This window comes from Lichenostomus cassidix, chromosome 6, assembly GCF_008360975.1.
Source record: "Lichenostomus cassidix isolate B80296 chromosome 6, HeHo_3.0, whole genome shotgun sequence".
Taxonomy (NCBI): domain Eukaryota; kingdom Metazoa; phylum Chordata; class Aves; order Passeriformes; family Meliphagidae; genus Lichenostomus; species Lichenostomus cassidix.
In genome coordinates this window covers 31,635,232-31,656,526 of record NC_139487.1, presented here as the reverse complement: position 1 = coordinate 31,656,526, position 21,295 = coordinate 31,635,232, and the positions used below count along the sequence as shown (strand labels likewise).

The 21,295-nt window shown below is 46.7% G+C and overlaps 2 protein-coding genes across 4 annotated transcripts in view; one reads left to right on the top strand and one right to left on the bottom strand.

Annotated features, from left to right (window-relative positions):
- Window positions 1–345: 345 nt before the first annotated feature.
- The window catches only part of MACROH2A2 (macroH2A.2 histone), a 32,123-nt gene continuing 11,173 nt past the window's right edge, over window positions 346–21,295 (bottom strand). For 2 of the 3 annotated variants that reach the window (XM_085064342.1, XM_085064341.1), the window contains exons 4-9: window positions 19,938–20,135; window positions 18,575–18,685; window positions 18,108–18,207; window positions 17,115–17,204; window positions 15,249–15,423; window positions 12,519–13,223 (exon numbers count right to left, since the gene is read on the bottom strand). In XM_085064342.1, coding sequence (XP_084920468.1) covers window positions 13,058–13,223; window positions 15,249–15,423; window positions 17,115–17,204; window positions 18,108–18,207; window positions 18,575–18,685; window positions 19,938–20,135 — 840 coding nt within the window. In that variant the 3' untranslated portion in view covers window positions 12,519–13,057. Of the gene's footprint in view, window positions 2,173–5,214; window positions 5,340–12,072; window positions 12,273–12,518; window positions 13,224–15,248; window positions 15,424–17,114; window positions 17,205–18,107; window positions 18,208–18,574; window positions 18,686–19,937; window positions 20,136–21,295 lie in introns of those variants that run through there. The other variant, XR_014853034.1, reaches the window with a different exon arrangement.
- AIFM2 (AIF family member 2, ferroptosis suppressor) lies at window positions 7,423–12,108 on the top strand. Its single transcript, XM_085064340.1, has 8 exons — window positions 7,423–7,683; window positions 8,520–8,635; window positions 9,308–9,427; window positions 9,813–9,905; window positions 10,168–10,276; window positions 10,456–10,608; window positions 10,919–11,119; window positions 11,643–12,108. The coding sequence occupies exons 1-8, from the start codon at window positions 7,509–7,511 to the stop codon at window positions 11,795–11,797; spliced, it is 1,122 nt and encodes a 373-aa protein (XP_084920466.1). The 5' UTR covers window positions 7,423–7,508; the 3' UTR covers window positions 11,798–12,108.

Here is a 21,295-nt window from a genome sequence, read left to right as displayed (position 1 = left end):
TCTTTTTCTCCCCCAAGTATATTGGGTTATGGCAGCGACCTGAGGCAGAAGCCAAGCATTTTGGTGGAGAGGGGTTGTCTCCACCTAAGGCTTGCCAAGGAGCCTTGAAGGGTCCCAGCAGCCGCATGTCCCCTCTCCCCAGCTAGAGCAGTTGGCCAAAAGCAAAAATAAATAAATGAAACGAGGCTGCGGCTGGCCACAGCTGTGCTGTGCTTTGCCGGCCGGGAGGAACGCGCTGGGGCTCCGGCGAAGGGCTGCGGCTGGGCCGAGCTCACAAAAGCTGCGTTTTCGACCCAAGGGGGAGAACAGAGGCGGCATTGAGGAGCGCGGGGCCGGCCGGCGGGGAGCAGCCACGCCGGAGCCCCGGGCAGCCATCCGCCCGTCCGCCCGCCCCGGCTGCGGAGGTTTTCCGAGCAGGGCCGGGCGGCATCTGGCTTCAAGGTGTGAATTCAGGGTGCTCGGTGCCAGCTGGATGGGGAGAAGGCACAAAAGTGGGAATTTTTTGGCATGCCCTGATCGCTCGCAGGCGATGGACAGCGTCAGCCTCCTCCCTGCCTCACACGCAGCTCTCGGCATCACAAGCAGCCCTGGGGCTGCTGAGTGAATCGGGTTTTGTTTGGAGGCTTCCTGCTGGGAAAGCAGCAGGGTCACTGAGGTCAGATGGATATTCCGCAGCTGCGCGCTGGGAAAAGCCCAGAGAGCTCAGCCAGCATGAGGGGGAACACAGCCGGACGCAGGTTACGGGCAAATGCTTCTGGAAAAGCACCATTAGGTCGGCTCGTTCAGAGAAAATAAATTGTAGGGTAATTGTTTGTGAAACAGCGTGAGGAGTGAGTAGCTACTGAGTTGCCACAGCCGGAGAGAGGACATTGGGGAGTACCCAGTATCCCGCTCCCGTCCTACCGTAGGTAGAGGCGCTTCGGGGCTTGGTAAGCCGGGTTCAGGGGGCAAGGACAGGCAAATCCACGAAAAGAGAAAACAAGTGGCAACGAAACCGGGAGCTGAGCAGAGCGGAGGCTAGAGGGAATGGCGACAGCCGCCCATTCTCACCTGCGCTGCCTCAGCCCCGGCTGGCTCCAGCCTGCCACTGCTAGCCAAGCATAAGCATTTGTTCTTGGACACCCTCCAGCTTCCCGTCAAAACGTCACAGGACAGAGAGAAAACATGCCCCCGACCCATGCAGATTTCCACGGAGCTAATTGCTCCCATTAAGCCCACGGACTCCCGCCCGGTGCCAGGCTCATCGGGAAGCCTCAGGGGACATGGCTCCTTTCGAGACTGGAGCAGCTGAATTCCCCCTGAGCCGGCTGGGGGGAGGTTTGTCCCCCCACAAGAGGGGCCTCCTGCTCACCCTGCTCTGGCTGCTGCCCTGCCGTGCCTGGCTCTTTCCCTAGAGGAGGAAAGACAGGGATTTGGGAGGAAAAGCACGCATTGGGAAAGCCATAGCAAGAGACAATGCCTTAGAGCAACGACATACCTGCATCCAGACGGACCACACAGGAAGCCCACAACAGGAGCAACAGGAACTGCAATGGATGCAGACTTACCCTTTCTCATAGACACCAATGCCAATTTTTTTTTTTTAAATCCTCTTTTCAAAAGATTTAAGCTTTCAGAAATAAAGCAGTACCTCAAAGGCTCCAGCTTGGTTTAAAATAAGCAGATGAGAGAACCCCACCCCACTCCAACTCTGTTCCCCACTCCTTCAACAACAGCGAGGGACTGCCTCTAGGGTCACCTCCCAACCTGCCATAGCTGGGCTTTGGGGGGAATCTGGACACGTTGTGGTGATGCTAATTATCACCAGATAATTGTACCTAATTATCACCAGATAATTATACCTAAAAACTTGTACCTTTTCTACAAGTAGCCCACAGCAGCCAGGGGACAGAGCCACCAGCCAGAACTGCTTCTCCATGGGGTCATTGCAGGTGACAGGAGATAAAGAAGCACCAGTGAGAGCTTTAATAAATGATGGGTGTGCTGTTCCCCTCTAAATGGGATCTTTCTGGGAAATGATTCCCTCCTACCAGTCTAATCCAGAGTTGACTTTGGATGGCAGGTACATCCCGCTGTTTCTCTGCCTCACTCACAGAGCACTGGGAGCTGGCTGGGGTCATGCTGGCACAGCTGGGCTTGCTGTGGAGAGGCAGTTCTTGCTTGAGGCAGAAGCTGTTGGTGCCAAGTAAGAGAGTGGTCAAGGCGGGCAGGTCTCTGAAATGCCACCTTAGATGCCCTGCAGTTTGATACCCAGGTGGCCCTGCTCAGCCATGAAGCCAAGCCACCAGGCAGGTCCACTGAAATCCATAAAAAGGCCTTTTTCCAGCCCGGCATGAGGTTTGTCCCAAACAGCAGAAGTTGTGGCTGCTCAGCTGGCTGTCCTGACCCCCCATCCCCTTCTCCTTGCTTGCTCCAGCTCCATTTAATGGGATCGGATAAGCTAATCCCCCATGTCTCCTCGCAGCACTATCAGATGGGATTTCTGCACAGGGGCTGGAGGAAAGGAAACCCTTCATCCCAGCAATTGCAGCCCTGCTGGCTTCTGCTGGAGGCTGGATCCACCCTTGCCCTTCTCTCAATCACAGGGCTCAGTGTGGCTCTTGCAGGGAGCTGGTCCATGGCTAACGGCTGCACCATCCGAGCATCCAAACACTGGGTCAGTGGGGAGACCTGTGGGCCAACGAGGGACCTGCGAGGGCTGCAGCACACGTGGACATCTCAGCATTAAATGACAGCCTTGTTTTCTGTTGTGTTTTTCTAAGAGACTGCATGCCTGACCAGACTGCATTTCTTGGTCTGCCTCCCATATTTATCCTGTAATTACACCTTCGGACAAAGGCTGCCTGTCTGTGAGGCCCATTTTTTTAAGGATACAGTTTTATTCTACACTGTGCTTTCAGTGCAATGAAATCTGGGGGGCAAGGGGAAGAAAACTCCCCACACCAGGAGTGAAAAATGTTCTTTCTCAAAACCTGCCCTGAGAGCAAAGGAGCTTGCTCAAGCCCTCTCCCAGAGAAAACCCAGCCACTGGGTGGGTTTTATATTGCACATCCTATATGCATTTCTACCACGCCACAAGGATTAATGCCACAAACCACGCTGTCCCATAAAAGAGAGGTGCCACCACACTGTCAGTCTGCAGGCTCCACTGCTGCAGGAGCCAGAGTCTTTCCAGAGGGATCCCTGCAATCCTTACAGCCAGGCAGGTGACATTAATAAATCTGATAAAGCTTCTTGTTGCACTTGCCTGGACCACAGAACAGTAAGGGATGAATTCCCACAAAACAGCATTCTTGTAAAATTCCTAATGTCCACTGTGTGCTTGGTTCTGGAGGGGTAGGGAAGACCTGCATGGCACAAAACCCAAAGGCAGAAGCTGTTTGAGCTGGGGCTTCTTCCAAGGGGAAGGACAGCCCATGGTTGGTGGTTCCTGCTCACCCTGTGCCAGGGGCTGGCATGAGCCTGGCTGCCCCCCGTTCCCTAAAACATGCCTTGGGATGAGCCCCAATTTGTAGATGGCAATGGCAGGTGAGATGAAGCTTGTCACACTCATCCTGCTGCGTTCTGCAGGGAAAGAGGAGCTGGGAAGCACCTTGGCACAGAGCCTGCAGTGATCCCAGGAAAAAGAACAACACCATTGAGGCACAGCCCTGGGGTGGAGTGAAGGGAGATACCAGCTCCCCACGGCTCTTCTCATGGATACAAAGATCACCTGAATTGCAGAGACCATTGCATTCAATCTGGGGTTTTCCTGAATCCCTTTTCTGGGTGGGATCTATGACCCATTTATGGGCTGGTAAGTACAGAGCCGCTGCCTATAAATACACACAACTGGTCCAGCCTGACCAAAATAGGGTGATTTTGGTGCTGTCACCCATGGGAAGCAGCTTGTCTTCTCAAGCCACTGAAAAACTACAGATGAAAAATGAGGTTTGTTGGAGAGAGAATAAATATAAATAGGACCTTGTTGATTTCTCTTAAAAGTAGATTTTTATGTGTAAGGTATAAAATAGCCAATGTTAATGTTTAAAAGCAGCCAGGAGCTGCGTGAATTGGTTTTTCCAGGTGATTCTTTGCCCTGAACTGACATAATTACACCTTGGCTGCAGCAGAGCTCCCTGAGGCATGTGGGGGCGACCAGCTCACCCAGGCAAAATGGGGAGTCACGGGGCAAGGATGGGCCAAACACTTTTTCTAGAGCAATCTCTCATCCCTGGGAGACTCAAAATTCTCTTTTCCCTGAAGCAAAGCCTCCAGGGGCACAGCCAGAGGGCTGCAGCCACACTGGTGCCATTGGGGCTGTCACAGGATGATGTGCAGGACATGTCTGTGGGCAGAGAGAATGTGGTGCTGATACAGGAGAGGATCTGGGGTTTTGCAGAGATGGCTGTGAGCCAGTAACAGTCTCCAGCAGCTCAGACTTGGCCAAGAGGAATGGGGCCTTCAGCCTGGGCCAGGCGGAGAGCAGCTCTCCGGAGAAGGGTGAAGGAAGGATTATCCCTTTTCCAGTCTTTTCCAGCTATTGCACAGTTAGGGAGGCCAACTACCCTGATGCTCAGGGTGGGCAGGACAAAGATGCAGAGGCTTACAGGGGTCTGGGCAAATGCAGAGCAGGTGCACTTGTGGCTTCCTAAACTCTGTCCACACAGCATATTGTGCCCATCCTTGGACTAGTCATCCTCAGAGGGTGTTAGCTGCGTTATCCTGTTAGCTCTGGCTGTATTAAACCTGATGACGAGAGGACTCAAAGACAAGTATGTACACCCGTGCTGCCTGTCTCAGTGGGGCAGAGTGGGGCAGGAGCATCTCACAGAGCCCTTCCCTACACCTCTTCCTTCCCACTGGACCCCTGCCACCCTGCAGGGAGCATTTGGTCCATGGGGTAGCTGTGAGGAAAAGCCCAGGGAGCCTGGAATAGGGCAGGGCAGGCTGATCGCTGCCCCCTGCCTGCCCACCTGCCTCTGACCACCAGCAGGAGACAAACCCCTCTCAGAGGCTGACCAGCTTTCATCACCGGCCTGCAGCCAGCTGGAGGCATCATCAAAGCATCCCATTTGCCAAACCTGAGCCCTCACCTGGGCATGAAACGCTCCTTCTGACCAAAGCTTTGGGCATTCCAAGTTTCTTCCTGTTTGCCTGGGGCTAATTGTGAAGTTTTCACAAAGGCTCCTTTTACCCTCCCTGTGTGCTTTGGCCATTCTTTTTGCCGCTCACCTTATCTTGCTTGTTGGTGCATCTCCAACTCATTGGCCCAGATGATTTTTCCCCCTTTCTACAAAGAGTTGCTCTGATCTTCTGTTTTTCAACTGGATTCATCTGATGGCAGCCCTCATATATACCTGGAGGGGAAAAGAGCAGGTGACAGGAGAAATTAGCAGAGTACCCCTGAAGTAATGGATTGCTCCCAGCAATGGGTATGTGCTGTAAAATACAGGCAAATGCCTGGCATGAAAAGGCCAAAACTGCCTCTGGAAAATACAGAGATGAGAACAAAGGTGCAGAGGAAGGGGCAGAGGGCAGCAGCATGTGGGAAGTGGCAACTTATCCTCATCTGCAAGGAATGGGCCTTTGATCCAGCTTTGCTCCAGCAGGATGAAATGCCAAGGAAGTAATACAGGTAAGGACAACAGGTAAGGACAAACCTGCTAGGATTGGGATGGGTTCACACACAAGGGGTGCCAAGCAAGCCTGTCCATGTAATTTGAGAGAAGAGCTTAAACTGGAATTAAATTGCAGAGTTCATCCCTCTAGAAATGGAGGGTTTGGTTTTTACAATTTTTGCATTGAATTGGCTTTCCCAAAGCCAGCCACTGCCAGGGTCTTCCAGCAGCCTCCTCGAGAGGACAGGGAGCAGACCTGGAGCACTGTTACCCTGGGGATACTTCCCAGCCTCTGGACATTCATAGCTCCTGGATCTCTTGGCCAGGACATGTGCTTCTCTGTTTAGCAGCTCTGAAGGGTTTATATTACACAGATTAATCAAAACTATTTTTCTCCTATTGAAAATTTTACCATTTCCATCTGAGTCCTGTGCAGCAAACAGCACCAACCTGCCCTAGATGTATTTCAGTGGAATATTTCATGGTCTCTCCCCTCAAGGACCTTCACCACTCCAGCTTTATTGTTGGCTGTTCCATCCCTCCCCTCCCAGCTCTCTTCCGGGCTGAAGAGCGTGGGGTGCAGGAACGCCCCCCCTGCTTTCAACCCCTTTGTCACTCTCCTTCCCCAGTCCCCAAGCCCCTCCTACGGCCCAGAGGAGGGTGTGCTGGACTTGGACACCGTGTCCCACGTCCCCACGGCCGAGCTGCCTGCACCCTCTGGCGGCAATCCTGAGTCCAGGCCCTGCTTTTCCAGGAAAAGATGCCAATCCCTTCGTTCCCTTTCCCACCCACGAGGTTGGGGGGAGTTTTGCTGGGAGGGGGTTTTGGCAGCGGGCTGTGTTTCGCTGAGGGAGGGATGAGGAGCAGGGGAGAGCAGGGGAGTGGGGCAGCTCTGCCAGCTCACAGCACTGCAGTGTATGCAGCAGCTATTTTTATCCACAGGACAGGCAGCTATATTTATTTGGAATGCCACAGGAGCCAAAAGTCTTAGGGGCAACTTCCGCGCTGCGGAAGAACACTATCTGGCTGTCCTTTATACTGTCAGCCTTCTCCATTTTCTGCATTCTCCTTCTCCAGGGGCCTTTGCTACCTCCCCAGCCCTTCCCTGCTCCTCTTTATGTCCCAGTGTCTCCAGCGTGGGGATGCTGAGCTCAAATCCCTGCCCAAGGTGGGGAGGTTGGAACTAGACGGACTTTAAGGTCCCTTCCTACCCAAACCATTCTGTGATTCTGTGATCATCCCTCCATCCCTCTTGCACAGCTCTCTCTGGGCTCCCTTTTCTGCTCCGCTCAGATCAAATACATCTGGTTTCTGTATTTAGGTTGGAGGAGTTTCCTCACAGAAAGGGTGATTAGACATTGGAACGGACTGCTCAGGGAGGTGGCAGATTCACCATTCCTGTAGGTGTTTAAGGAAAAACTGGAAAGACTGTGTGCCATGGTCTGGTTAGCCTGGTGCTGTTTGGTCACAAGTTGGATTCGATGATCTCAGAGGTCTTTTCCTAATTGATTCTGTGATTCTGTAATCTTCATTTTCCTCTCCAAGGGGTTGTTTCTCTGCGTGGAGTGGGCCAACCTCCGCTGCACTGTTCACCCAGCCTGCAGACTTGTGAAGTTAAGAGCACAGCCCTTGGTTTGTAAAACCCTTGGTCTCCTTCTCGCGGGGGGACGTACCGGGGGGGCGCAGGGCAGGTGAAGTGCTCCGAGCTCGGGACACGGCGCTCGCCTAGCTCAGGTATCCTCTGCCCGCTCCTCTCCTGGCCGGCAGCGCCGGGCTGTGGAAGCTCTGTGAGCCGGGCTGAGCGCCGCGGAGCCCAGCTCCGCCCGCAGCTCCGCCCGGGAAGGCCGTGCGAGCACCGGGACAGCCCCTGCGCCGCTCCGCCGGCAGCCCGCAGCTGCCCCGCTCGCCATGGGCTCCCGCCTGTCCCTGGACGACTCCGTGCGGGTCGTGGTGGTCGGCGGCGGCTTCGGAGGGACGGCAGCCGCCAGCCTGCTCAAGTCCTGGGCCGTCCCCTTCGTGCTGGTGGACGTGAGAGATGCTTTCCATCACAACGTGGGCGCCCTCCGGGCCGCCGTGGAGAGCGGTAAGGGCTCGGGCAGCTCCCCTGTCCCACCGGGATCTGCGGAGGGACTCGGGGAGCGGCAGGGAACGGGGTGCTCTCACTGCCTCCTCCGCCCCGCGATGGTGAAAGACTTGATGTTTTCCATCTGGAAAACAAATACTTGGCTTCGGGAGGACCCACAGCCAGTCTGTGGTTAAGTTAATTGCACATCCGCTGGGAAAACTGAGCAAAAACTGCTCTGACCATCCTCCCCCCCCCACCCCCACCCCTTTTTTTTTTATTTCAAGAGCTTAGAAAGTGACTAAGCTAAAAGCAGCAGCAGCTGGAAGGGGTGAGTCAATCACCTTCTGTACGTGGCCCTTGAAATGTGGAGCAGCTCAGCAGTGAGGCCCTGGATGATCAAACTCTGTCAGAGAGCAGGCCCACACTTGGGAGACTGGGCTAACCCCATTACTCCAGTCACCAAGGGATTTAAAGGGAGAAATCTGATGTCCAAGACTGGGAACAAGCATCAATAGGATGGCAAAAGTTTGGTCTGAGAGGCAGATAACATGACAAAAGTCCCTGACATCCAGCCTGAAATTGCCAGGACCACAGAAATTGTATTGGCAAACACAGGAGATATGGGGAGCAGAGACAAAGCCATCTAGATAAGGGTATCACCTGGGGAGCTGATCTCATCACCAAATCTGAGGCAAAGGTCCTGGAGCTCCTTGCTGGGCAGAGATAACACACAGCAAAGTCCCAGCCCACAGTCCCAGATACATGGCATGCTTTTGTCTCAGTGAGCATGAGTGGAGAGGGGGTTGTTAGCCTCCACCAAGGAAGAGCTCTCCCATCGTCTCCTCTTCCCACAGGATTTGCCAAGAAGACTTTCATTTCCTACTCAGTCACCTTTGGGGACAGCTTCCGACAAGGCAAGGTCGTGGGCATAGACCCTGAGAGGCAACAAGTCTTGCTCAGCGACGGAGAGGTGGGTGTTGCAATGACCTGGCTGCCTTATGGGATCACCTGCTAGTGCAGGGAGTCAACCTTCAGCAGGGTGTGTTCCATCCTCCTGAAGAACTTGGCAACAAGGACCATCTTTCCCTGCATAGCACCGTCCCTTCCAGCCAAGCTATGGCTGAGAGGAGTGCTGGGATGAGTGTGCAGTAAATACTCAATCCCATCTCCCACTCAGCTGAGCTTTTATTCTTAGAGCTGGATTTAGAGCTCAACAATTAACCCCAGGGCTCAGATCCTTATTTAACTCCAGGAAGAGACAAGAGCAGCATCAATCACTCTTTCCAGCCAGAGCATCTCACCTCTGTTCAGGAGAGGGTGAAGGAGAGAAGCTGGTCTCTGGAAGCAGCTGTAAATGTCCAGCATAAATATCAGGTTATTCTCTGTAAATTTAGGGTAATTTCTTTAAAGCTCTCAACTCACCTGAATGGTGCTTCTCTCAGACCTTGAGAAACAGTTACTTGGTGTCACCTGGATCAGATCTCTTCCTAAAGTCACTTCCTGACAGTGACAAGAACTTTCCTGGTTACCAGCAAAGGATGGGGAAGAGGGAATGAGTGACTAATACCTAGAAGGCAACTACTGTGTTCTAGACTCCATTTTTAGGAGGTAAAATATCCTACTCTACTTTCTGTCCTCCCAGGAGCTTCACTACTCCCATCTCATCCTTGCAACAGGCAGTGATGGGCCATTCCCTGGGAAGTTCAGCCAAGTCATTGACATGGAAAGTGCCATCCAGACCTATGAAGACATGGTTAAAGAGGTGAGGAATCAACCTATTTCCTAGGAAGTGCTGCCTGCCTTTGTTCAGCCTCCCTGTCCCAGATACCACTGTGGTTATCTGGAGCCAGCTGTGTCTAAGAGCAAGGGACTATGACAGACCACAGAGTCCACAAGGCCAAGCCAAGACAGGGAGCTCATCATGGTTTGTTCAGCATTCTGCACAAGGGGAAAGCTGAAATGCTCAGCAGTGTTACAGGATAGGCAGGAAGCATGCACTGGGCTTTCCTTTTTTGTTTCCTCTCAATGAACTAAGAGGTTTATTGCTGTTGGGCCTGTGCTGTGTCTCAGAATGTCCATGGCATGACTGAAGGTCTCTGGCTTCCTGTGCTTTGCAGTTCTCTTGTAACACAAATTTTCTCTTGAAGATTGAGAAATCTCAGCGCATCCTGGTAGTGGGAGGTGGTTCTGCTGGAGTCGAGATGGCTGCCGAGATCAAAACAGAGTACCCAGACAAAGAGGTAGGAGCATCTTCATCACTGCTAACTTCATGCTGATTTCCAAGCCCGTTCTGTGATGGTGCTGCTGGAGGTACCCTAGATGACTGCACTGAACCTGTAGCCTGGCACCACCAAGGACAGTGGCACAAGGTGCCCCTTCCTGGCTCATTCTTGCAGGCATTAATCAGGGTGGAGGGAAGCCAGCTATAGCTGCTCCCACCTTGCACACAGTGAGTCCTGTTCTGTTCCTGCACCCCCATTTGCTTTGTTTTGTCCCCAACAGGTCATCCTCATTCACTCCAAAACTGCACTGGCTGACGTGGAGCTGTTAGCCAGTGTCCGTCAGGAGGTGAAAGAGATTCTCCTCAGGAAAGGAGTCCAGCTCCTGTTAAGTACGTCCTTAACAATGCCTCTGAAGATCTACAGGCTGCTCTTCCTTTAGCCAAAGCATCTCCTGATATCCTCTGACTTTTTTGACTATGCATGGCTCTTTCGAATTCCTGTTTCTCTGGGCTAGCTGGAAACAGCAGTCTAGCAGAGGTTTGTGACCCAGGGCTCTCTGTTGCAACAGGTGAAAAGGTCAACAATGTGGAAAACCTCAGGCCAAACCAGTTCCAGAAGGACATGGTAGTAAGGACAGAGAGGGGCACTGAGGTGGTTGTTGACATGGTGGTGCTGTGCACAGGGATAAAGATTAACTCTTCTGCATATGCTGCTGCATTTGGTGAGTGAAATAAACCAAACCACTGGGTGGGGAGAAGCAACAGAGTTTTTCAGTATCTGGTGCTGGAAGGGTGTGAGGTGGGGAATGAACCACATACAACCTGCGGGGGTGATTCTACCGAAATATCAAAGGATGATGCATTGCACGAGACTGCAGTGATTAACTACAGCAAGGCAAAAAGCATGATGTGCAAAAGAGGGTGGAAAAACAACCTCTCACTTTGTGTCAAAAACATCACAGCATTTTGGGATCTTTGGCCATAACAAGCAACACAAAGCTGCTTCTAAAAACTTGATGTTTGGCAAAACAGGTGACAAAATGGCAAGTAATGGTGCTTTGAGAGTTAACAAGCACCTCCAGCTGGAAGGCTATGAGAACATCTATGCCATTGGGGACTGTGCAGATCTCAAAGAGCCCAAGATGGCCTACCATGCTGGGCTCCATGCCAACATTGTGGTGACAAATATCATCAACAGCCTGACACAGAAGCCTCTCAAAACCTACGAGCCAGGTAAGGGCATCTCCTAGCACCTGGCCTTAAGGTGCTGGGCTGCTTTTATGCAAGGAACAGCTGTCTAACTTACATGGGACTCTGAACTCACTGAATTTGCTGTGAAGGAACTCACAGGTGGGGTTGATTATGTTAGCTTATAGCTCAGGCTTCATCTTCATCCTTGCCAAAGACACAGTGTAGATATTCATTACCTATATCAGTCTACCACACAACATGTCATTTCTTCACTAATGTCTTGATAAATCTACTGGTGGGAGTCTGCTATTTATCAAACTTACTTTCTTTTCTTAAAATTGCTCACTGTCCAATTGAATCCCAGGAATGACTTCCCATTTCCTTCCTTCTCCCCTTAGACTACAAGAAACACAAACTGAACAATGTGGTCTCAAAAATCTAGTTGGGTGTAGATCATTCACAAGCACTGATGTAAACACAAGAACTATGCTGAAAGACGTTCCACGTGGATGCAGGGGAGCAGAACAGCAGTTGCTTAACTTACACCTCTACATCTTCTTTGCAGGGTCACTAACATTCCTGCTTTCCATGGGCAGGAATGATGGTGTAGGCCAGGTGAATGGTTACTATGTGGGACATCTCCTGGTGACCATTGCCAAGAGCCGGGATCTGTTTGTCTCCAAGAGCTGGAAGACGATGGGACAGACAATGCCCTCTTAAGAGAGCACCAGTAACAATCCAGCAAGGAGTGCAGCAACTGGAAGAGGGTGAGGGTACACTTCTATTGCTTGGACTGACTGATACTGTCTCCTGCAGCACCTCCTCAGGTGGCTACCTGTCACTGTGCCGCATTAAAGAGGTGCCTGCCTTGCTGTGAAGGGGAAGGAGGCACTTCCCAAATGAATTACACAGAAGTTCCCATGATAAAAACCAGGGAAGGAATGTTTCTTTTACTCCCCCTGCTGAGAGAACTCTGAGCAAGAAGCTTGGCTTACCTTGGTTTGTAACAATAAACACTGTGGTTTTCAGAATCTCTGTGGTTTGTTTGTTATGTGTTGTTGTTATGGTTTTCTCCCCTGGCTTTCTCTATTCTTGCTCTTCTAAGAAGGACCTGCTTCTTACAGATCTGGCATCTGCTCTGCAGCATGCAGGGAGAATGGCTCGCAGTGCTGCCAGGGTAAACCCTGTCTAAAACCTGGAAGGGGATATGGTAAGCCTGGAATTCAGAGAATATAATGCAGCTTTGTGTCAAACTCACCTCAGCAGCTTTAATTACATCAATTATAGCACTAAACTTCAGCCAGAAAAGCTGTTGCTTGTGATACAGCAAGCACTTAATTTATAGATGCTGCTGCTTTTTTTTTAATCTTTTCCTTTCTTTTCATTTTAGGGTGAGAAATTCCCGGAGCAAAATTAGAGTTTATAGTAATAACAACCACACTTGACACATCTTTTTCTTTTTTTCTTATAAAACAAACAAAATCACCATGAAATATTCTCAGTAATTACAGAGGTTATTGTGAGTTAAAAGCAAAGCAGAAGCTCTTCATGCATCACTTCTAAAACCCTTTTCCCCTCTCTGTGGGCTGAAGGCAGAAGCTTACCATCTACCCTCAAGGGAGGGGAGAAGGGAGGAGAACATTTTTAAGAGCCTTCTTTAAAGTGGGGGGTGTGTGTGTGAAGAAATCATCACTACAAATCTAAAATGAGGTTACTCTTTAAAAACTTCTAAACTAAAGTAACAAGGGACACTAAACTCCTGAAAACAGATGGTAACTCAATTGCTTAAGGTGATAAAAATGGCATGAAGAAATTGGACTAAACCCCTCTCATCTCTAGTCACAGCTCTCCATCAAGTCACAACACATCACGCTACTACCACTCCCCCTCCTTGTCACATTGAAAAAATAAAACCCACCTCTAATGCTTTTAATGCTACTCAAGTTTGTTGAAAAATAAAGTTTCATTTGGCTGCCGTTGCTACTTAGTGTCTAGCTTGGCCATTTCTTGCACGTAGATGCCAATGCTTTCACTGTCGAAGAGCAGAAAGTAAATGTTCTTCAAGGAGGAAGAGCTGGTGCCATCAAAATGGGTGGAAATAGCTCTGAGGGTCACCTGGGCTGCCGTCTGTTTTGGGAAGCAGTTTCTGTGTGGTCGGGGAAGAAAAGAGAGCAGGTGAGTGTTGAGCAGTGATGCTGAGAGGAACCAGCCAGAGCTGTTCCAGCCATGGGCTGCTAAGATACTGCCAGTTGCAGTTTGGCAAACCCCAAGGTTTTGATAGCAATAATCACCTGCTGCTGAATTAAGTTTCCTCGTTGGCAGAGCTGCTGTTTTCATTTGCTTCTACTTTTTATGACCCCACATAGTTTTTTTAATGCTTGCCCCTAGAATTAAACATTACCATGCCATGCTGGACAGGTTAAAAAGTTCAATGGATGATTATTTTTTTAGCTGAAAACTGTAAAAAACCCCAAAACATCACCTACTTAGCTGATTTCCTCACTCTGTCATTAAAATACTTTGCTTGGGATTCCTGTGAGAAGGAATCAACTCCAAGCCAAATTAAGGTTGAGATGCATTCGTTCACTTCTCTTGATGGTAATATTCTCTAATCTACAATCATATTTGTATTGAAAACCACCAAAAACATCTGGCACAACTGAGGTATCCCATCTATTGCAATGTTACATCACTTACTATTTACTTACTGTAAATAGTCCCTAAGGTGAGACAGAGGAAAATGAAAGTTCACAGAAATTTTACAGTACAATTCTTTATCTACCCACAAAATCAGCATTTCCTGTGTAGACATATAGGTAGAAGAAAATGACAGCAAAACCAGGAAGTCCTATTTGAAAGACTGCCTTTTTTCAGAAAATTTTTGAGGTCCTTTGGTAAATGAAGTGCAAACCAGCAGCACCTGGTAAGACTTACTCTCTTCAGTTAGCAGAAGTAATTGTAAGAGCAACAGAGAGTGAAATGGAGCAAAGCAGCAGAGGGATCTGCATGAAGACTAATGGTCAAGAATGGATTATTCTGTTTCTATGCTCTATGAGGTCTAGAAAGCATTTCTATTGCCATTAAAAGCTACAGTTCACTTTTTAAAGTCTCACTTTATATTACTGTTAAAACAATTTATCATATCTTGTTTTGACTGAAAACCATAAACAAAAAGTCATATTAAAAAAATGACTAGAAATTGCACTGCCTTTCTATTTACTCTTTCCTCCTGATCCATAAAAATATTATTTGTCTTTGAAGCATGTCTGTATGAAAATGGCACTTTCACCTCCTGTGTATTCAGTGATGTGTGGTGATTTCACTGTTCAAATGCAGTTTTACTTTCATTTTATTTACTGTTTGGCCAACACAACTGGAGCGTACTATGTATTCTGCTCTTTGACCACTACTACTAAAATCAGTAGATACATTTCAAATCAAATAAGAGCATGTAAACTCTAACATAAAATAACAACTTCTGCAGTTAGCAGGACTTGTGTAAGATTTCTTGTCATCAGACACCAACAAACTGTAGATTTAAAAAGAAATTTAAAAGAAAAAAAAGAAAGAAAAAGATAAATACTTCAGATTTCTTAGTCAAGAACATTCTGCTTGATAGTTATTGAGAAATAAATGTGTAGCTTCACACTGGGTTTAACATTTTTCCCTTTTTAAAGCAGAACTACATTTGAGAAACACTAATTTTCTTCTGAAAGAAAAGATTTTATGTGACAAGTCTTTTTGATATCTATTCCCAGGATGGCTTAAGTGAACACTCCACATCTGTGTAGCTCAGGTTGCATCACTATTACCTGTCTTCAGTATTATGCTGGTATAATCTTATTAGTACAAATGCAGGTTTAATAAGACTCCCCACAGCAAAATGAAGGGACACAAAACCCGAGGTGATGCAGAGGAATGAAAATGAATGCCTAGCAATAGAAAACACAGCAAGCCCGCTCAGCTCTCCTGTGGGTTGGCTAATTTCTCTTTATAAAGGCTCTCTGGCAGTTTCATGCAAACACTGCACTTCAGGCTGGCTTCCTCTGGAGCAGCACGGTGTCAGATGGCAGCAGCAGAGGCAGGGTCACAGAGCAGAGAGCACCTCTCTGTCACAGCAGCAGCTCTGACAGCCAATTCCACCTCTGCTACCCAACACAAGGAGTCCTACCTGCCACTGGGAAATGGGGGGAAAGCCACAGACTTCAGCTTCTTGTCTTCTGCAGCTGTTAAGCAGTTCTTGACAGTCTCCTCGAGCTGCTCTTCACACTTGTCCGAGCCCCACTGTGGGATGTGACAGTGGATGACAAACTTTGCTGCTAGGCCGCTAGACTGAGTGAGTGCAGCTACCACAAATGAAAATATAACATTTAGTTTGGAACAGAAACCACCCTGCAATGACCTTTCAACCCAACATACCTCCTTAATTACATTACCTCTCCAAAGGAATACATTTGGAATTAAAATATGCCACAACGGCTCGCTTGCAATCATAACCTGACTGTTTCATCCTTCCTTTTGTGATCAGTCATTATTTCTTTGGAGACCAAAGAACACAGGGCTCATTTGGTGAGCACACAGTTACTCAATAATGGTTTTTAGCTCTCTCATTCAGCACAGCCTCTGGGTTTGTTTTATGCAAAGTACGAGAACCTCGCCCTGTAAACAGTATCGGTAATCCCCACGGACATTTCTGCAGTGCTGTCACTGAGTGCTTTGCACAAATATCCTGCATCATCATCATTACAGCTCCAGAGTGTTAGAGAGTAATATTTAGACTCACTCCACAGCTGAGCAATTTCAGACAAGGACATGAAAATCGAAGTTTTTTGTTGGAAGTCCTCACCAGTTATGTTCAATTAGGAATCTCGGATTAATTTTTCAGAAAGCCTAATATTTCTCCAGGACCTGCAGAATCCACAGCATGGTATCAATTTGATTTTGTTGCAATTGTCACCATCAGAACTAGAAGTCTGGATCTTGGTAATCTCACATTAAACATTCTGAAATTAGCTGTGAAGGATGGTATTAGCCCAAGGATGAAAAAGTTGAATGTATTCACTTGTCCACACAGACAAGTGGAATTGTGGAATTCACAGAGGAATTCTGTGGCAGGTACAGAGGAATTCTGTGCTACTTAAATATTAACCAGCTGTCTTAATAGCATAAAAGGAACCTATCTTCTAGTTAGGTAGTGATGTTGACAGAGAAAAGTAGTTTACTTTGATTTTACGGCATCTAAATTTGATTTGATGTGAAAGCGAAGCAAATTATCTTGTATAAAAAATTTCCTATCATTTCACGTTTTAAAACTAGGCTACTCAATTAGGAAATTTCCAAAACTAGACTATTTAAAGCATTTATTTTCTTGGGTATAGAGATACTAAGCCAAATAAGGCATATTGTAACTTTTCTCCATCTGTCTTCCAGACCTTCCATTGGTTTAATCTATCCACAAAGGAAAGTACAATCTCAGGTCCCAAACTATTCCCTGCTACAGATGTGTTAACCCTTGAAGGGAGCTCTTCTAATAAAGAAGCTGTAGTGCCTGAGCAATTGCTCTTCCAAAAAGTGTGCCAGTTCTGCACATCACTTCACATCTTCATTTGTGTTCAAAGTAAGGTAATTATTTGGGTTATATACTCTCCATCAAGTATGCATAAAGGAGAATAATTTATAAAGTGTCACTAATTTTTCTTATGCCTTGTATGTTAGGCTGAGAGCTGTTTCTGATTCTCACTAAGGCTGCAGTACAAACAGGGCAGGAAAGATGGCACAAGATTTCCTTAATTTTTGGATTCCCATGGACAGAAATTGCCTGAGATAAACTGACCAGCCTAAAGACAGAATGTGCACAGCACACAGGTATTCAATTTTTTCCTCTTAGCAGGCTGCTCATATCAGCATCAGCTTCAAAGAAACATTTACTTCACATAAGCAAAGGCACACATATATAACCAGCAACAGATCAGAATGTCCAGAGAAAAGGACATAGGAAATGAGCTGTGTCCAAAAGACAGCAGAGTATCCTTTTTACCTTCAGCAACTTCCAAAGGTCCTTGAGATTTGCGAAGCTCTTTCACTGTTTCCAAGAACTCTTTCCCTCCAGCCTTTTCCAATGCCTTGCCTGCAAAAACATAGAGCAAAAGGCCTTGGCTCCAGAGTATCAGTGTGGAAAAACAAGTCTACATTATTTAAAAGAACACTGTACACATACTATCCTGTTTCCCTCTATCAGCAGCAGCTAATGTTTATGTTTACCACTCTGCCTAGACACAGATAAAGTTTACTTTTCATGGCTTTGAAGAGCCCTATATGCTATTATTGGAAATTACTTTAATATAAATATTTGTAAGAACACTACTTAGTCTAACTTATGGCTAAAATTGTGTGGAGTGGGATTTTCAGGACCCAAACTTTTCAGCCTCCAAAATCAACCCAACATACAGACCCTACTACTTGCTGAAACAAACACAGCTGGGATGTCAGTGAAGGTCTTGATGACTACAAAACAATGATGCAAAAGCCTGCTACTAGATTCTATGTCCCCTATGCAACTGACTGAATAGCTTTTTACCTCCCTCCTGCTTACATTTCCATATTTGTAATAATAATACTTCCTTATTTCACATGAGCAGTATAAGGCTTTGTACATGAGTATTTCTAAATTATGTAACATCCTACAACGAAAGCCATAGTTAGAAGTGTTACTAAGATATAATTTTGCAATGTAATTTTCAGATGCAAATAAAAAAACAAGCCAATAAACACCTCAATAATAATTATTTACACCTTTGCTGCTCATGTGCTTCAATAAATTATCTGTGTTTTGTTTGTCATTAAAAAAAGATGAATTAGTGATTAGCCTGTTATACCTAGTCAGATCCAGCCTGATTTTCAGAAGTTGTATGTGATATTTTATGGCCTGGGGTAGATTCAGATGAAACAGGATGGGATCTCAGCAGGCAGCCAGTAGACCAGCTACTGTTCCAACTCTAGATGTGTTTTTTCTGCGTGTACAGAGCCTCACCTATTTCCTCCTTGAGGTCTATTTCAGCAGTTGTAGGGTGAACAATGCCTTCTACTTTCATGGAGCCAATATGGCTGATGTCACTCTGTGTCAGAGAAAGCTGAAAAATAATAATGGGGGTGAGGAAAAAAGTAAGTAGCAATCTGAGTGCAAAAACCATTTTTATACCAAAAAGCTGAAAGGAAAGAAGGCTGGATTCAGTCTTCTAGAGATTAGTTATTTTATTCTGTCCAGTATGTGTGATTCTGATTTTTAGCTTTTAATTAATTAATTTGCACACCATTCATATTATTTGGTGATATGCCCACAGTTCAGGAGCTTGTTCCAGAGGAAGTGACTGCTAGAAGACTAAAGTTCTAACATCACACTTTGAAGTAAAAAAGGCTGATTTTGGAAATGCTTTGGTTTAAAGAGTAAAGAATCCTTCCCTTTATGCTAGCCCACAATCTGTTATTGCTCTGTATTACCTTTTGTCCTGGCACAAGGCTCTTGGAAGACAAGATAGTGAAACCATCCCCAGGTCCATCTTCAGATGTTGAATTTGAAGTTCCTTCTTTTTCATTGTCCTTTTGTTTGTTCTATTTGATGGGAGAAAAGAAAGCAAGACTTCTCAAAGGAAAAAATAATCAACTTCTAGCACTATTCAATTATGGACAGAGTTAATCACTTACTACAAATCTTATCTTCTCAGATCAATATATTACTCATAGCCTTGTAATCCCCTAAGATTATGTAACAACGGAGATCTGCACTGTTTATATAATGGTAAAATATCAGTGGTTCATCTGAGGCATTACATACATTTGTAGTCACATTCAGAGGCAGGGCACCCACACCCATCTGTAGATTTACTGACAATTAAGGTTGTATTTATATGGGTGGGTATGTGTTAATTTATTTTTGTTTTTAGCACAGCAGAACCTCATACTAAATCAAACTTAGTAACTTAGTAACCCAGTCAAATGCTCCGAGTTGATGAAAAAACAACTTTGTGATCTGAAAAACAAATGTTTAAGTCTTGTTTATTAAATGAGAAAGCCTTCTTATGGCTTACCTCCAGGAGCAGCAAGCCTACCAGTCCTAGAGGGCTACAGGAGCATCTCCTCACATCTCTCAATATTTGCTTTAAGGTATGTCAAGAAGCTACCACCTCCTAACAACTCCAAACTCTGCATGTGCACGATTCAAAGTAAAGTGGTAGCTGAGATGAATAAACAGAGGCATCCTATTAAATACCCTATTAAGCAACTCTGTTTTCTTTTTAAAGGCTGTTTCTGCATATTCTCAGCTATGGAACCGTATTAAAACTTCGAGACCTCCAGGAAAATGTGCTTAATCCAAGTTTAAAAAACTTCAGTGAAAGCTTAAAATCATTTAACCCTACCCAATCAAAAACTCATCAGTGTTTTAAGGTGCATGCTCTGGGATGACAAACCAAGAGCAATGATCTGTGCTTTACCAAATTAATCCATTTTGGATAGTGATAGAGGATGGGCAACCCTAAGGGAAGCTGCTGATCAAGTTCTGATTGATTTATTCTTCTTTCAAAAGCACTAACAACAGCACAGCTAAGAACACATGAAACAAAAGCTTGTCACAATGACACTGATGTTCTATGTCAGGACAAGTTCTCTGGACAGTGGAAAAGCTTTAACAGCAACCCAGTAACAGCAAAAGGCTGAAGGCATGACATGTCTCTAGTAGAAAATGTTTTAGAATACAGCTGCCTTTATTTTAAAAGCAAGGGCTCACTTCCACACAGTTAGTGTGGAGGTAAGAGATCCTACTCAATTATCAAGGAAATCTTGCTAAAGGAGACTTCATGCTTACCTTTTTGGATGTCCGGGCCTTGGTAGACTTTGCCTTCTTCCCACCCTTTTTGTTCACCATGGATTTCCTTCCCTTCTTCTCAGGAGCAGGGGAAAGGATGGTCTCAGTTTTGCCTTTGGCACCCCGTTTCTTGGCTAGAAGCTCAGGCTGAATTCTGGGCAGGACACCTCCACTTGCAATAGTCACACCTTTGAGCAACTGCAAGGAGAAGCAGTGTATGAAAGCAAATTACAGATCCTCTTAGTCTGCATCACCAAAATACTATTAGGGAGAAGATCCACAATAGCAAGGAACTTGGCAGGTGACAGCAAAGTCAGCCAGCACATCCTGGAGAATTCTGTTGCTGTGCAATCATTCCTCCCTCTTCCAGTGCCAGTCTTAGTGCAAACCTGTCCTTGGTGACTCACAAGCAGAGAGTAAGGGTAAAAGAAGAAAAGTGTCTGTGGGCTACTTTGAAAGAGGACCGCACCACAGGCCTGCTCAGAGGAGGACTGGATGCAGATCTCTTTGGCAGGAAAACACATGCACTAAAAGCAAGGAAAAGCTCCAACGACCTGCTTTGCAGGGACAAACAACAGAAATGGGCTGTGATACCATGCAGAGGACAAAGTCTGGCTAATTCCTAACAGGCAACACTGGATCTAGATCCCAGTTCATGGGTCACTGACCAGAACCACAGAGCTGGGAAAGGGCTGGGAGTGGAAACATGCTTTTCCTTCTCTTCTGGCCTGTTTTAACTTTTTACTCCACTTGACTGGAAACAGACTCACATGACTTCATGGGCATCACTTTTCGTTATTTAAAGCAGTCATATTAAGTGCAGGAGTATTCAAAGTGTGAATGATGTCATCCATCTTCATATGGAGGAGATACTCTGATGCTGACTGAACCTTTTCAGCATCCCTGAGTAGTACAATCTGCAGCCCATGCCATGATCTCTGTCCTCACTCAACAAGTTTAGCAGAAGTTATCCCACAAGTGATCCAGAGAGTCAGAGCACTGAAAACCACAGTTTGGGCAAACAGACAGGGAGGCAGCAATAGCAGAGAGTGAGCCAGATCCCTACCCAACATGGGCCTCACAGCCAGCATAATAGAAAACACACATTTCTTCAGCTTTTGGGAAAAGGTCTTGCACATTTTCTTTAAGTATTGAATGTCCCTGAGGAAAAAATAAAGGGACTTATAGACTAAGAAGAACCAAAATTTATGTCCATAAGATTTAAGATGAGTTATGTCAGAACCTTTGGTTTTGTTTGCTTTTGTTTAAGAGGGCACCATCTTCTGCTCCAGTAACTCTTATTCATGTCTCAGACTTAGATGTTTCTAACCTTCCCTGGTGGCAGCTTCACTCCTGCC

Bases quoted from the DNA above. Each gene is read 5' to 3' on its own strand.
- AIFM2 (XM_085064340.1), top strand. From the start codon at position 7,509: ATGGGCTCCCGCCTGTCCCTGGACGACTCCGTGCGGGTCGTGGTGGTC. The intron at 7,684-8,519 runs GTAAGGGCTCGG...CTCTTCCCACAG, and splicing joins CCGGGCCGCCGTGGAGAGCG to GATTTGCCAAGAAGACTTTC. The intron at 10,609-10,918 runs GTGAGTGAAATA...TTGGCAAAACAG, and splicing joins TGCATATGCTGCTGCATTTG to GTGACAAAATGGCAAGTAAT.